Raw genomic sequence first — 17,067 nt, 5'->3', positions numbered from 1 at the left:
CTAGGGAGCCCAAGTAGGATTCCTCCTACATGGGCGCCCCAAGGCTGCCTCTCTCCCCCTCCCACCTATATATACATGGGAAGGGACGCCTAGAACACACACCAATGATTGTCAGCCATGTGCGGTGCCCCCTCCACAGTTTACTCCTCCGGTCATATTCACGTAGTGCTTAGGCGAAGCCCTGCGCGGATAACTTCACCATCATCGTCACCACGCCGCCGTGCTGACGGAACTCTTCTACTTCCTCGACACTCTGCTGGATCAAGAGTTCGAGGGACGTCGTCGAGCTGAACGTTTGCAGAACTCGGAGGTGCCGTACGTTCGGTACTTGATTGGTCGAAACGAGAAGAAGTTCGACTACATCAACCGCGTGGGCAAATGCTTCCGCTTTCGGTCTATGAGGGTACGTGGACACACTCTCCACCTCTCGTTGGTATGCATCTACTAGATAGATCTTGCGTGAGTGTAGGCAATTTTTTGAAATTGCATGCTACGTTCCCCTAACTAACCCGTGAGCAAAACACTGGAGAGTGAGCGCAAAAATATGTGTCAAAGGCAAACTTAGTGTGCTCTCGTTTGGTCTGGTCTACCCAAGAAACTATATGGTGCTCCATGACTGGTTTCTACTCTATATATTATTTGTCCTATGTGAAATATAATTGGGTTGTCCTTTAATTGTTGTCAATAATTATTTGATTGTTCTATTATAGTCAAGCTTTAAATTTATGTTTGTACTTCATACTTACCCTGTAATGCAGACAAGCTCTGCTATATCGGAATACATCACTTTCCAAGCCATCGAAGAGAATTCAGACCACAAATTAGAGTGGCAATACTACATCTATGACAAAATACAATGCATGTTAGTTTTTCTAAGTTAAACTTATTGAAGTTTGACCAACTATACATAAATATAAATGAACATTGAAGTACCAAGCATATATGACATGAAAACATATTTATGATGAATCTAAGGCCCTGTTTGGGGTGTATGAGTTGTAGAGCAGTGTATCGCATTTGGTTGGAATACAATTCACTAACGAAATTAAAATGTGTCTTAATACAAATTTCATTGTTTTTATGTTCACGAAATTGGCTCAAAGAATCTTAGTTAGGCTTCAATTTCATGTTATGTTTTGATGACAAACTTTGGAATTGCATCCCATTGTTAGAGTCCAGACCAAAATGGAGCCTCCTCAGGCGTTTGGATTCTCGACCGTTCGATTGTCTGTCCAAACGAATCCCGGTTGTCCGATCTTCAGATGAAACAATCTGGACCGTTGGATCTCAAACATCTCAGACGAAACGATATGGGCCGTCGGATTGAGGTTGGGCATGCCACCGCCCTGTAAAGTTGGTGTCCCGCCAAGCGCACTTCCGTCATTTCGCCTGGTGGCGTATAAAAGGCAAAATGTGGAACCCTAGCCGCCTCTCTCTCTCCTCTCCCCACTTCTCAGTCCCCTCTCCTCCCGTGGCCTTCGACCAGCCGCCGCCGCCGCGCTGCTCGCCCTCGCGCTCCTCCTCATGCTCCTCCGCGGGGCGCGCACCCTCGCCTCGCGATGCGCCTCCTGCCTCAAGCCAGCCCGCCGCACCCTCCCCGCCGCCAGCGCAGATGGGGGCCTCGTCGGGGCGCCCCTCGCCTCCTCGCCGCCCGCCGGGGGCGCCTGGTTCAGGGCCGTCCTCGCCTGCTGCGGCTACGTCCTGCTGGCGCAGCTCACCGCGCAGAGCTACGAGGCCGTGGCGACGGCGGCGCCCGTCGAGGCCGAGGCGCTGCTGCTGCAGGCCATGCAGGCGCTGGCCTAGGCGGCGCTGCTGGCGCTCGCGCTGCGGGCGCGCGCCGGCGGCCGGGCCAGGTTCCGGGCGCTCGTCCGGGTCTGGTGGGTGCTCGCCTTCGTGTTCTCCGCCGCCATCGCCTTCGAACAACTCCAGGCATCTCATGGGCGCCGAGGACCATGATGCGGACTACACGCACATGGTCGCCGCGTCGCTGCTGGCCCTCGGCCTCCTCTGCCTGGTTTGTGTGATGGGTTCCATTGGAGTTTAGTGAGCCCATGTTGCTAGGTGCACATCGCAGAGATGCCGAGGAGCCCGGCTGTCTGCGGGTGACTCCCTACGGCGATGACGGGATTCTCAACCTTGCAACACTCTCATGGCTTATTCCTTTGCTCTCGGATGGGGCCAAGAGGCTGCTCGAGCTGGCTGACATACCCCTGCTAGCTCACAAGGATCGTGCCAAATTCTGTTATAAGGCCATGAGCAGCCACTATGAGCACCAACGGATGGAGTGCCCTGACAAGGAGCCATCGCTGGCATGGGCAATACTCAAGTCCTTCGGGCACGAGGCGGCCATCAACGACGCCTTCGTCGCGGTGAACACCGTCGTGTCCTATATTGGCCCCTACCTAATCAGCTACTTTGTGGACTACCTCACTGGCAAAATTGCCTTCCCCCATGAAGGTTACATCCTTGCCTCTGTATTTTTTGTATCAAAGTTGATTGAGACACTCACTGCTCGCCAGTGGTACCTGGGCGTGGACGTCATGGGGATCCATGTCAGGTCCGGACTAACGGCCATGGTGTGCAGGAAGGGCCTCAGGTCGTCGAATGCCTCAAAGCAGAGCCATACGGGCAGTGAGATTGTGAATTACATAGCGGTTGATGTGCAACGGGTGGGGGACTATGCATGGTACTTTCAGGACATATGGATGCTTCCATTCAGTAAATTTAATTTATCTGTTGGCTTAGTATGTGCTAGGTTTTGATAGAGTAATACTCCCTTAGTCCCTTTGTCCCTTATATAAGGCGTTTTTGCAAGCTAACACGGCTTGCAAAAACATCTTATATTACGGAACAGAGGGACTATTTTGTTACTTGATTAATGGTCAACCATACTGCTTCAGATTCTTGGTGCATCAAAATTTACTGAATGATCGGTACCCAGGACATAGGTGCCTCATATTTTTACTCGAATAAAAATGTCTTTTAGTTTAAGAAATGTAGGATTCGCAACAGAAGTTTGAGCTTGTTTTCATATAGAAGAGCACGACAGCAGTCGAACTGAACTAGAATACAATATATATTTTAGTTTAAGGAATGTAGAATTAACCGATGGATGTTAGAGCAACATATTTCAGAAATCTAATTAATTGATTTTACTTCCAATGAGGTATATTCCTTTTGTTTCAATAAGCATTATGCACAGCTGGAGGACTGAAACAAGTATTTAAAGGTGACTTTCTCTAACTTTCTTTATTTCAAAACTGCTTATGCAGGAGAGGCTCACACTGAAGGAGGGCTGAATTGTGAGATAGCCTTGTTTGGTCCTTCCATATACCTACAAGGTCTGAATCAAGATGTCATGGTCTATCATTGAACTGAATGCTTCAACGAAACTCTCATTTCAGGTGATAACATGAATTTATACTTTTTATGGTTTGGCCTGATGGTTCTTCTAGATTTTGTTTGATTGTGTATAGATAGTTGGGTTATGATTACATATCATGACATGCTTTATCGTTGAACTGAATGCTTCAATGAAACTCTCATTTCAGGTGATAACATGAATATATATACTTTTTATGGTCTGGGTGGATGGTCATTCTAGATTCTGTTTGATTATGTATAGATAGTCGATTTATGGTTACAAATCATCATGTTTTCTCTACTGTGGCAGTTAGTACCTTAAACAAAGCTGAATTTCTTTCAGCACTACAGGTGTTTCCCAGCCGCGTCCGTCAAGCTAGCGCGTCACATCATCAGGAGGAGAGGAAGTTGTCATTGCTCTGCCCGGAGGAGCAGGTCGTCGCGTCGTGGACGGGAGGAAGCCAGGTGGTGCACACTGTCGCCACCGGCTGCGCGCTGGGTGACACCAATAGGATCCAATGGCTCAATCCACACCCACGCGCTGCTTGGCATCGCCAGATCACTGTTGCGTGATGGTCCAACATTGCTGCCATGCGTCCTCAAGCAGGAGGAACCAATTTCTAAGTTGCAGGTATCGATTTCCGTCTTTGACTTTGTGCAACAACTCTTCTTATGTTTGGTTATCTCCGTGCAACTAAGCAAATATCAAATCCTGCCATGTTTGATTTGGCAGGAGCAACAGGAAGGAGAACATCTATGCGCTCGGTCATGCTCTCAGGTTCCTCTCTCTGTCATGCTCTCCGGTTCCTCTCTCTCTCTCCCTCTCTCTCTCTCTCTCTCTCAGTGTTCTGATCCCCTTTCTGAGTCCATGTCTAAATTTTTGTTGAACATCTCGCCAATTAAGTATATTGGGACTTGATTGTGATCTCTATCAGGTGAGCAAATCCTTCCATGGTTTGTTGGTGGTGGCTGTTTGTTAACAGGTACATGATTTTCTTCTTCTTCTTCATGTCTTTCTATGTGCAGAAGAATCAAGGGTTAGCTTTCTGTTGGCCGAGATGGAGTATTTTTTTAGTGTCAGTAGTGACAGTTCAAATAGGTACATGTTTTATATATTTACTTGGATTTGGTCAAGCACCATATGTGGTGATAGTGTTATACAAATAAACATGCATTGGAATGATGATTAGAGATGGATAGTAGTATTGATTGCCCTCTGCACGAGATATCAGACGTTTTGTTCCTCCTGTTATTTTCATGCCGATGCTTGGCTTATGAGGTTGCGGATCGACTTGGGATATGTTGAGATTTATTTCTGTTCGTCTTAGTTAAATTTAAAATAAGATTTAGCCAACAATAGATAGTGATCTCTATGTGATATATTAGTTAATGATTGATAACTAATCACTCTGATTTTATTTTAATACAGAAATACATGCAAGCAGATATACTTAGAAGGGAAAAAGCATGAGTTGAATCATCGATAGGAATCCACCATGTCATTGATCTTATTGCCTCAGAAAGAAAATTAACTGTTGGTCACAGTTGTTTCCCACGGATATTTTTTTGCCTACATAAACTTCTATGATAAGCAGCATGTGTAGTTGCAAGTGAAACTATTAACTTTATGTTAACATTACTATGCATGCCAAGATCTATGTTTCCGTTCACTTTTCCCAGTAAACCTGTTGTTGCTATAGTTTTAGGCTAGAATAGCTGACATGCACTTTGACATCTTAATTATGTCTTCCATGTATCCACAATTTACACATATACCATTCATAATCTATGCTGCCATAAGAGATTATGTTTAGTAGCCTTTTGTAGCTGGCCTGACATTTTAGTGTCCATTGGTTGCAGGTTTGTGACAGTTGGAGGCTTTGATTTAGTCTGAATTTTTATCATGTCCCAACTTCTCTAATAGAACTGTTGAAGTAGGAGGTGTCTTTGACATATATGTTCATGCGGGATGCTGGCACTGTCAGACTAAAATTATCTTGGTGAAAGCTCATTGCTTGTGCCTGGACCTTCTTTGATGAATGCTTGATTTTCTTATGGTTTTTACTATGGATTGTCCAGTATAGGGTGTAAATTATCTTGGTGAAAGCTCACTAAAATTCTCTCTCTCCATGCATCCATCCAGTGGTGAATCTCTTACAAGTTTATTTAACTACTCTACATCTGCAGTATACATGATCATTATGCCCTCCTCTTTGCCTACAACAAAGCTCGCAAGTTTGTGTGTAACATACCTCTCTCTTCATCCATTTATCTTCTTCTCTGGTGTTGTTAGTGAATGAAGTGCATGATTTTGAAAAATTATTTATCTTCATGATATGATTAGATAGTTGAAGGGGAGCCTTGGCGCAGTGGTAAAGCTGCTGCCTTGTGACCATGAGGTCATGGGTTCAAGTCCTGGAAACAGCCTCTTACAGAAATGTAGGGAAAGGCTGCGTACTATAGACCCAAAGTGGTCGGACCCTTCCCTGGACCCTGCGCAAGCGGGAGCTACATGCACCAGGTTGCCCTTTTTATATGATTAGATTAGTTACCACTGAATGGGAAATATTTTACAAAATGTTAAGATCATTGTATGCCATCAATGTTATGGATTTAAACCTCAAAACAACCACATGTGGTGATTGAGTATCCAGTGGTGAGAAGCACACAAGAAATGGAGGCTCCTCAGGGCCCTTGCTATCATCGACCGCGAGGGTGAGTGTGGCTGCTGGTTGTAATGTTACCACCGGCCAATTACCATGTTACCACCGGCCGATAACCGGAAGCCACCACCGCAGCTGATGCCATTGTTGCCTTGCCGCCGCCCACCACTGGTTGTTCATGGTTTATTAATCATTCTAACACTAGCTAATTGGAATTTTGTGGTTCTTCACTTGTGGCATGAGATTGACATGCTTGCCTTTTGTGGGTCTACACATGGTTATGGCATTGAGGAGTATTCTGAGCTGAGGATAATGGTGTATTACATTGCCATCTCTGCCTCTCCCTTTCCTGTGAAGGTAACCAAAGGCGATCTCTGCCTCTACCTTCATCTTTTTCCTCTGTTTTTTGTTACATAGCATGGATGTTTTTTTTTGTAAAAATTCCAATATTGTTATGCTCTTGCCTATGTTAAATTTTTCTCTATATCTTTGATATGTACTGGATAACAGTAATACTTCTCAAGAACCTTTGATTTAATCATATGTGCAAGTCTGATTGATATGCTAGCCATTATTCCGAAAATGGGCCTTATGGATGAACTAAGCACTCGTGTTTTGGATGACGGGCCTTAGTTGCAGATGATGGGCCTTATGGATGAACTGAGCGCTCATATTTTGTATTAGAATTTGGAACTATGCTTTTGGTTGGTTTAGTTTAGTAATTGTACTTGAGGCGGCCTTTTGAAAATAGATGTAAGAAGACTTGAGTGAGTTTGTATTAACATTCATATATATACCTCTGATAAGTGTTAGAGGGTTTAGTTTTTCAAGACCATAGCTGATGTTTTCTTTACAGAATAAGATGGAACCAAACATACATCAAAAGTATGTTTGTACGTAGTAACATTTAAATTTACGCAACTCTGATAAGCTTCAACAGACTTAACTTTGTAATACTGCCTCCGTACCATAATATAAGACGTTTTTTGCAGTTCAGTTTGAACTGCAAAAACCTCTTATATTATGGTACAGACAGAGGTACTACCATATACTCCCTCCGTTCCAAAATAGATGACTCAACTTTATACTAACTTTAGTACAAAGTTAGTACAAAGTTGGGTCATCTATTTTGAAACGGAGGGAGTAGTTGATCTTGCCTTCCTAGGATAACATTTAGAGCACCATATTTCCTCTCTGATAAATGATAAGCTTACGAGAACAATCGCCACCCTTTTAGTTTAATAGAGCAAGAATATATAGTGAGTAATCACTAACATACTATTCTTAACTGTGTTATCTTCCTGCTCTCAACTTCAGACGTTGTGGTTGGTTCCATGTGCCAGGAATCTGCTGTGTCAAACATTTTGGGATTTCGGAACTAATGACATGGAGATGCCATTGGACTTCTATAGTAAAGTATACATTGTTGTAGGCAACTCCACCATTCACTTAGATTATGCCTGCTCTTCTCCCCTGAAAAAGTTTTTTAATGGGTGAGCGTTCCTGCTGCCTGATATATATGCATGGGTAGATCTCTTGACTACTGTATATTCCTTGCGTAAATATTTACCTGTGCCCAACAATTGCAATGTTAATATGATGGTAGAAATCTAGCAATATTGATTGTTATGCACGTGATTGGTGCTTCCTTATAGATTTCTAACTATCAGTTGCTTTCTTACAAATGGTGAGTTGAAGATGAGACTTATTGGACCATAGTTATACGTCCAAACCATTTGCATTATGTCAAGTACAATACTTATATAATCCAAAAAAATATATCTGAAAACTGAATTCTAATGATCCAACTTTTTATTTGCAGTACTATCACGGAGCCAATTGATGTTAAGTGTGCTCGAAGATGTCTCACGCCATGAATCGATAGAGTACAATGGTGAGATCATTTAGTTTCTTGGGTTGCACCAATCTATGATGTCGAGGATGATTGCTAGCCTGACATGTGCAAACTATAGTGGAGTAGCTAGGCAGTAGTGCGTGGGAATAATAAAACTACACCGTATGTGTGTGCAGGACACACGCCCATGGTTCATAATCATTTGCAACACAATTTCCCATTGTTTTTCATCCCCTATTGAGTGTTTTGCAAATTTCTTCCGTTGGCGAAAGGAACCTGTACTCTTCTTGTTTTAGTGCTCTATTTCGCTACATTTGTGGTATAGAATGGTGTGCCTTCATATATAATAAATGTTCTCTACTCTTGAAGCCCATGAATTATTATTGTTATTATTGACATCTACTTATATAGAATGACGAGATGTGATCATGTACTTGCATTATGCAAATTCTTACTGGTAATTAGGTTGGTTTAGCTGTAATGGAGTTGGTATCATGCCCTTCTGCATTATGTAGATTGTTTGGTGTTCCAAGATAAAATCATGCTTTTTTTCTCATGTGAATGCGAAGGACTTGATGCATGTTTCTCACTAATGGATGATGATGATTTAATAGTTAAAGGGCTTCCATAGGTTATAACTAAGCCATGCATATGTCTAAAATTTACTAATGGTAACATGCCCAAGTAACCTAATAGGTTCTTTTACCTTTTCAATGAATGTATCTCTCTGCTATTTGTGTTACCATCAGCATAATGTATATGCTCGAAGAAGCTATCGAACTGATCGGTGGTACAATCAATGCATTCGAACTTGCTGATAATGTTGATGCCATGGCAATGGCATCCGTGAAAATTGATCTCTGACCCCACAACAAAAGCATATTGCCAACTCAACATGAATTCTATGGAGAACCAACTTAGCTTGCCAGCTATTGAATCAACATGTTCTGCTTCATTAGCCTATCTATTGACCATGCATGGGCATAATTACAATAGGTGATGCCAACTCGACGGAGCGCAAGAAATGCCAAAGACGACAACATTATATGACGGTGCGGAATCCTTCCAGAATCAGTTTTGGACTGAAGCATTTTGTTATTCGTTGGACAAATTGCTATGTACCGAATGTTAACCTTGATATATTATATCGATAAACACAACTACATTATTGCTATTTTTTTATATTTGTAGTACTTCAATGATTGTATTATCGGATTGGATATGACTATATCCGGCAGCGGTGCTGCTGGGTGCGGCAAGCCGCACTTCCTACCTAGTTGATGAATGCAGCTTGGTGTCCTCATCCCTGAATGATGGTGATGCCATATCCTAGAACTTCTAGAGGTCAGGCGGGCTTCGGTCAAGCTGCATTGCCAATTTGGTCTCAAACAACTCATGGTTCTCCCTTTTAAGCTTCAGTGTTGGCTTATCGAATGACAAGTACTCATGTTTGTCCTTGGGCTTGAGCACCTGCGCAAGACCTCTCACCTCCTCTTCTAGTTCTCGGCTCCAACCGTTGTCACGGGCCATAAGCTCGCCGGGCACCTAGGATGGTATTGGGCAGCTTCTTGCACGTGTTCTGATGGCATAGTTAGGCTTCATTTGCCTACTTCACCAGAGAAATACGGCGGGCCACCAGTGTATTATGGTAGCGTTAGGGGTTCCTCCTTCGTCAGCTGCGACAGAGACACTGGGAGGACTGGAGAGACCGGGAGGAGGGGACGGGCTAACGATGAAGGGCATCTATGGACGCCGCAGTCGATCTAGGATGAGTGTAACCGCCGTCTGCCACAGTTGAGGCAGTGTAGGTCGCAACGGTGGTGAGGAGTGAGCCCCGGTAGTGGCAGGGACGAGCCTCTGACACGTGGTTTCCAGGCTCTAAAACAGTGCACATCCAAACGGCAAAATTGGACCCTTACCAATACCAATTCACATTTCTGAGCCCGAATAAAAACATCCAAATGCAGCCTAATGGTATTGATTTGGTATTGTATGTGTTGATAATTATTTCTATAAACTCTTGGTCAAAGACTACAAGGTTTGACTTAAGACGAAACTAACATGTGTTGTATTTTGGAATGGGTTGATAAACTTCTTCTACAAACTTTAGCGAAGCTTACAAAGTTTGACTTGAGACAAAACTAGTATGCACCATATTTTTGTATGGAGGGAGATAATACTCACTCCGTGCTTGCGCAAATATAATTTCTCAAGGCTTGTTTTTCAAGCAACGCTAACGAATTTCGACATCGTTAAGTAGTCACGGCGCTTCAATGCTCCTAACAATATTCAAATATCATTCCATCAAGAAAACCATTCAAATATCACTGCAAGCAATACTCATACAACTTACATCGACCACATAGGATTTATGGCCCTCAATGTAAAGTAGCAGAGAAACCGGGCCCCATCCTTGGCTATCAACGGTACTTTATAGGGCGTATCTGGTACACCAGGGCAACTGGTGCTTACCCGTGCACCGGACACAGGTTGCACATCCAAAAATGTTCGAAAAATTCCGAATTGTTTGACACAACATCATTCGATGTTGTCACAAAATTTCATATCAAAATTCAAAACACCGCACGAGATACAAAAATTACGAATTTGACATCAATGTGAACCTAATATAAGTTGGGTTTTAGATTTGGCCCATTATCATATTGATGTCAATTTTCTCATTTTTGTGTCTCGTGCAATGTTTCGAAATTTGATATGAAATTTTTCCGAGAACATGGAATGATGTTGATTCATTGCACTACTTCTTTCGGAATTTTTCGAACAATTTTGGATGTGCAACCGGGGTCCGGTGCACCAGTAGCACCGATTGCCCCGGCGTACCAGATATACTCTCCGGTACTTTATTGTGGGGACCCCTAGGAGAAGTGCATGCATAAACCCATGGACATATGAACCCATGTTGGAGAACTTATTTCTAAATGCCAAAAAATCCTGGAAAAATCTCATGTTTCACATGCTATGTGCATGCAAAAAGTTTGACGGAAAAACAACTTTTTCTTTGGCCTGTGCAAAAATTATAATAAAATTTGTCGTGGAACGCTATTTAGAAGCACTGAAATTTGTCTTTTTTGCGGAAGCAGAACTAAAATAGATTTTTTTTCACAAGACTTTGTACCGCCCCCACATATTGCAAAGATGTATGCGTGAAATTTTCTTTTGAATTTTTCAATATTTTAAAACATGTTTAAAATGTATCTTTTAAAAAGTGGGTTCGTATGTCCATGGGCTCACCACGTGGACACTCGGACACCTAGCCCATTTTCTATGCTTGGTTTCTGGTAGGCTGCTAAGATACTCTTTGCGTGTTGAGTATTACTTCCTCTGTTCTAAAATAAGTGTCTTAACTTTATACTCCCTCCGTTCGGAATTACTTGTCGTAGAAATGGATGTATCTAGATACATCCATTTTCGAGACAAGTAATTCCGAACGGAGGAAGTACTAACTAAGACACTTATTTTGAGGAGGGAGTTATCATTACGCACGCTGTTATTTTCTGTACCTACTAATAGGTATTCTTAGTCCGTCATGCTATTCTATAAAAAAACTGATGTTTCTGACAAATGTTTTTTAAAATAACAAATGTTTTTTAAAATAACAAATGTTTCTGACAAATTTCTGTACATAACAAATGTTTTTTAAAATACTCATATCTTCTAAACTGTAACTTCAAATTTAACATGTTATATATGGAATATGATTAAAAATATATATATAATTTGAATATGATGTCATTTTACATGTTAACCATTAAAAAACTATCTAGGGTGTAATCCGGATTCTAGATGAACATCTCAGCAAAATCAGGATTGAAGACGAAATTGAAGATCACTTGTCCGTTTCTTTGCCGGTTTCTTTGTACGTATTAAATCTACATGCAAGCCGTGTTTAAATAGAAGACACATGGAATCTTGAACTTGTGCTATTATAGGCAAAGATCATTTTTGTTTGGGCCGTAGCTATAAATACTCAGATTATAGACCATTTTTTGTAAATTAAGAGCATGTGGTATTTTTTTTCCGTTGCAACGCATGGATCCTTTTGCTAGTGTAACTTACATATGTACAACGGTACAAGGCACGGAGGAAAATAATGTAAAGTGTCCCCGCAAGAAAATACACCTGTAGGTGCTGATATTATTTAGGGCTGCTGGCAAAGCTCCAGCAAAAGCTAGGTTTACTTAACTTGCCATACGTGCGTGCGTCCATGCCGCACATGCAGGGATCATGCATGCATACATGCAGTTACAATAGCTTAGCTTGCTCTAGTCAGATAGGATCTTGATTAACTGCAATTACGCTGGCCCCTTCCCGTCCGGTACGTGCATTGCATGTACATCAGTTTAGACGCGTGTTGTCTGCAACGATCCTTCATGTCACCTGTAGACAGTGGTAAAAACACCTCGTACAAGGCACAATAATTAAAAGTCGAGGTGGACCATTGTCGTATCCAAACGGCTTGACTAGAGAACCCTTTTCTCCTCCACAAGAAACGTCTCCTTCCTCCTCCCGTCGGCGCCGCCGCAGATCCACCCCACCTCCGATGGCCTTTGGCCTATGGAGGTGCGGAGGATCTCGGCCCCCCGCCGGCGGGAGGGACCCCGTTCTTGTTTTTGCTAGGTTGAACGTCTTGGTTGGGGCTGTTTGGCGGCGGCGATGTCCCTCCGTAGCAATAATGTCTCCCACGTCCTATCTCCGCCCCGATGGTGCGAATAGCGTTGTCGGAGGATGTGTGGAGGTGTGTCTCCGTCGGATCTCATGGGATTCGGTCGGTGCTGGTCTTCGGTGGATCTCTTTGGATCCAGTTTTTGTTTGTCTTCGTTCGTGTGGTTCCAGGTTTGATCTTTCCAATCTACAACTCTCTTCATAGGCGATGGTTGCTGCTCCGGTGTGTTGGTCCTTTGGGGCCTTAGCACGACGACTTCCCGACTGTCTACTACAACAAGGTTTGCCCGGCTCCGGTGATGGAGGGGTGATGACGGTGGCGCGCCTTCGGCTCGCTCCAGTGCTTGTAGTCGTCGCTAGGTGGTCCATAGACCTAGTTGTAATTTTTATTACCTCTTGTGTTCTCTGTACTGCCATGATTGATGAATAGATTGGAAATTTCTCTCGCAAAAAAAAACACCTCGTACAATAGACCGTCATTCTTACTATCTGGAACACCTTAAAATTAGTACTCCCTCTTTAAAAAAATATAAAAGCGCTTAGAGCATCTCTAGCAGACCCCTTAAAAACGTCGGACCTGTAAAATTCCGGCGAGTTTACGGTTTCGGACCAATTTTGTGTACAGAACAGTCCCCGTAAAAGTTCGCGGAACTGTAAACATTTTACATGCCACAAAAAACGCGAGCCTCCAACCCCTAGTTCTACAGGTCCGACGACGGTATACAGGCCATGAACCGGGTCCATCCGTCGCCTCTCCCCGCGCGCCGCCATCCGTACCACCCGTTTCCAGCCGTCGATTTCTCTCTGCTCCAACAAAATTCTGCATTGCGAAAGGATCGAGCGCGTGCCTGCGGCCATGGCTGTCCCTGCTTCATGCGCGAGGCGAGGAAAAGGAACGGGATGCACTAGCTGAGGAAGAATTTGCAAATTAATAAACCCGGGTGGACGGATTTTCCATCTCCAGGGGAAAAGGCTATCATCTCCTACTAGATAAATCCCTAATTCAAATTGCACGCGCCGAATCCATTAAAAAGGGTAGACTTCCCCTCCAAACAATTCGCCTTCAGATCTGGAAGTTTGCACTTTCTTCGGAATGTTAAATACGTATCAAATATGCCTCCGGCGAAAAGAAGGTAAGTAGAATGAAAGGAAAACAAACCACGGAATTGGAGAGCAGATACAACTATTACAGATCCTAGTCCTATTTCCCATCAGAACATAAGGGAGTGGGCTTCCTTTGTAACAGCTCTGTTCTGGTCGTGGCTCACCTCACTGGACCAATGCTTCTGGTCGGAAGCTGGTCGATCGCCTGGTCGGCAACCGGCACAACACCTTTGCCAGTGGGATTTCTGTTGGTTTTCGTACTATGCGCAATGAAAGTTTCCAAAAAAGGAGAGCTCTAAAAACAGCGTTCTACGGGGAGAATGTGATTTTTGTATACTTTGACCCCATACTGGCATGAAACTGATCGGAAAAAGGACCTCAAAAACACCCATTTATTAGGGGAATGTGAAAATTGATGGTTTTCGCCCATACTGGCATTAAACTTTCTCTTTTATTGAGCTCAAAAACAGGCAGAGGGAGATCATAAAAAGTGTCAAATCCAATAGAACAGAGAACGATGGCCCAAACAGAACAGCTTACTTCCTCTATCCGAGTTGGCAATCAATATCAAGATCAGAGCGCGAGAGCAATGAAACAACAAGTCCACCGTCCCTTCACCAGCCAAAGAAAGGAGAAGACTAAGCGGATCAGTGGAAGTAGAAGGTGCTGGAGTTAGTGGATCAGGACCAGGGGTCAAGGGCTGCTGTACTGGGTCCGCGGGTTGAGCAGGTAGGCTGGAACCTTAGGAGGTATAGGTAGGCTTACTGAATTGGTCGCGTAAAAGCGATCATCATTCGAACACGCCGCGTTTTACTGGGAAGGATCGAACCATGGAGACTCATACTTCAGAAAAAAACTGCTTGAATCAGGAGCTGTAATCCGCAGCTTTAGAGATAGGGGCGACAGTCACAACATTGGCAGCAGTGAGCAGAGGTCAAGAAGAAGAAGCGGTAAGAGTAGTTAGAGAGCAAGCAGTGGCTCATCAAACCTTTCTGGTTTTGACAGAAGCGCGCGGTGTAATTCCATTGATTTTTGGATTTCGATCGTATCTAAGATCCTTTTTTTATCTGGGTTGCTAACTCAATGGTAGAGTACTCGGCTTTTAATTGCGACTGCTTGCTAATTTGATTAATATTAATATCGGGAGATCAAATGAATTTATGCTTCACTAATTGAATGATAAATGACTACAAGCGCTGAAACATCTGAGTAGCTAAAGGAAGGAAAATCAACCGAGACCCCGTTAGTAGCGGCGGACTGGCGGATTGAGGAGATAGCTTTTGATGCCATCTAGGGCTTGTTGGCAGTTTTCATCCCACAAGACAAACCGGGCACTACGGTGAGACGTGAAAACACCCGATCCCATTCCGACCTCGATATATATGTGGAATGCAACAAAAGGGAGCTTGGAGCAAGAGGAGTCATTTAGTAGTTCACGAAAAAAGGCATAGTAGAGAAAGTCTGAGGAGCAGGAAAATTTGGTCATGTCTGCGGCTCCGTGACACCAGCGGCTCCGTATTTGACAGCTACGACCACGGAGCTTCGGATCGATTGGCCACGACGACGAGCTAGCTAATCTAGCTCCTGGATCGATTCGACGCCGGCGCTAAATAGCTTTGGACCAATTCAAGCAGCGACGACTACAGCGACGCTAGGGCGCTTCGTGCGAGCTGTCTTGGACGTCGGTGGCACCGTGTTTGGCCGCTTTGTGTGTTGTCTGTCGGCTTCGTAGGAGCGAGCTAGCTGGCCGTGGACAAGAGCGAGAGGAAGAAGAAGACATGGAGAAGAACATACTCGAATATTCGGTTTTACGGTGTAAGTTTAAGGGGTTTGCTCGGCCGCAGCTCAAATCAACCCTTAATATGTGTTTTTCGTGAACTGAAAACCGCGTTTTCAGTTTCGAGATTTAAGGGGTCTGCTAGAGATGTTCTTAGATCACTATCTTAGTGTTCTAAACGTTTTTATATTTCTTCAAAGGGAGTAAATATGTTAATTAGTCCACAAAGTTAAATCCCATCTACTTCCGGCCCACCCACCGCTCCTACTCTCTAAAATAAGGGGCTGCGGGTTTTTTACAGACGCACTCGATACAACGCTAGAAAAGGCTGTCCCCAAGGAGCGATTTTCAAGCGCTGCAGATTGTCGTTAATACCCAATCCTCTATTCCAGGCAAAGTTTTTGCCATGAGGTTTAGCCACTTGGATGAAAATGACCTATGGTGAATTATGCATGTGGCACGTGGTATTATTTTGGTACCTGGTGGTGTAGAACTGCTTTGTGGATTCAGGGTTTTGTTTCAAATTTTTGAACTAGTGTGGCATTCGGTTTGGTTGGTTTAGCATTTTTTCATTCAATGTGGGGCAGGGTGATGTGCTTATTTTTCTTGTATGGGTCGTCTCAATCCATTTGTGCCCCTGTTTTTGTACGTGCAGTCGCTTTCGGTTGTTTGGACGTGATCGTTAAACGTTGTCTGCACCGTTGTAGCATGGAGGGGTTATACGTACGTGTTTGCCTTGCATGCATGCAGGTTAATTGTGTGTCGCCGCGTGGTAGACCAATTCCATCATACAGTGGGATCGGTGTCGTCAGTGGCCAACGAGCGGGTGGACCAATTGGAACTGATCAGGGGTGTTGCACTTGCATCCAGAAGCAAGACGACAAGATGCATGGGCGGCATCCTGCAGGCGGTCGACCAATTGGAACTGATTAGTAGAACTGCACTTGCCTCTAGGAGCAAAACGACAGTAGATATGAGTGGAGCCATGCAGCGGGTTGGTGATATGAATGGACAGCGGTGATCGGGTGAAGCAGTTCGCTTGCGACGCCCGGATTTCTCGCGCGGTGTTCAATCTGTCATTTTCACCGTATAACTTGTCGCTGCCGCTTTGGTCGTCCTTTCCAGAGCGTGTGCGTCCCTGTCCGTTGGTGCTGATTTTCGCGTGTCTTCTGGAGTTGTGCCGCATGATATGGGGCTATAAATATGCTGGTTTTCCTCTTGTGCCGTTGTGTGTGGTTTCATTTCTCTCTTAGTGCTCGATGGTTGCCCCTTCATCCAGTCATGATGGTTTGCGTCGTCCCGGCCGGCCTCGTGGCTCGCGTGGTCTTACGGTTGTTCATCGTGGTGGTTCCGGTCGGCGTGGTGCTTCTACTGATTCTCTGGATAGGCCTGCGCTTGCTCATTGTCGTCCGTCTTGTCGGCTTGGTCGTCCGGCGTGTGGGTCGCCTTCTTCATCTGCTTGCTCTGTGCCGTCTTCTGTTTCGGTGGATATTGATATGCCATCTGGTTTGTCTCCTTTCCTTTTCATTCGTTTGGTTTTTGCTGCTATTGTGGACTAAATGTTATGATTTGTTGTTGCAAGCAGGTAGTCGTGCCTCTGTTGCTTCTCGCAGGGAGGAGAT

The 17,067-nt window shown here is 44.1% G+C and overlaps 1 protein-coding gene and 1 pseudogene across 2 annotated transcripts; both read left to right on the top strand.

The window, feature by feature from the left end:
- Positions 1 to 1,310: 1,310 nt before the first annotated feature.
- On the top strand, positions 1,311 to 5,776 carry LOC119310000 (annotated as a pseudogene).
- Positions 5,777 to 5,837: 61 nt separating this feature from the next.
- On the top strand, positions 5,838 to 8,245 carry LOC119306077. 2 transcript variants are annotated; one of them, XM_037582412.1, is made up of 3 exons: positions 5,838 to 6,383; positions 7,344 to 7,519; positions 7,849 to 8,245. In XM_037582412.1, the coding sequence occupies exons 1-3, from the start codon at positions 6,123 to 6,125 to the stop codon at positions 7,901 to 7,903; spliced, it is 492 nt and encodes a 163-aa protein (XP_037438309.1). In that variant the 5' UTR covers positions 5,838 to 6,122; the 3' UTR covers positions 7,904 to 8,245. The 2 variants fall into 2 exon arrangements, 1 of the variants encoding a protein (XP_037438309.1); XR_005148845.1 differs by lacking the exon at positions 7,344 to 7,519.
- The last annotated feature ends 8,822 nt before the right edge of the window (positions 8,246 to 17,067 follow it).

This window comes from Triticum dicoccoides, chromosome 5B (assembly GCF_002162155.2).
Source record: "Triticum dicoccoides isolate Atlit2015 ecotype Zavitan chromosome 5B, WEW_v2.0, whole genome shotgun sequence".
NCBI lineage: Eukaryota > Viridiplantae > Streptophyta > Magnoliopsida > Poales > Poaceae > Triticum > Triticum dicoccoides.
The sequence above is the reverse complement of the archived record's forward strand: the minus strand, read 5'-3'. Positions and strand labels throughout refer to the sequence as shown.

Bases quoted from the DNA above. Each gene is read 5' to 3' on its own strand.
- LOC119306077 (XM_037582412.1), top strand. From the start codon at position 6,123: ATGTTACCACCGGCCGATAACCGGAAGCCACCACCGCAGCTGATGCCA. The intron at 6,384-7,343 runs GTAACCAAAGGC...TCTCAACTTCAG, and splicing joins CCTCTCCCTTTCCTGTGAAG to ACGTTGTGGTTGGTTCCATG. The intron at 7,520-7,848 runs GTGAGCGTTCCT...TTTTATTTGCAG, and splicing joins CTGAAAAAGTTTTTTAATGG to TACTATCACGGAGCCAATTG.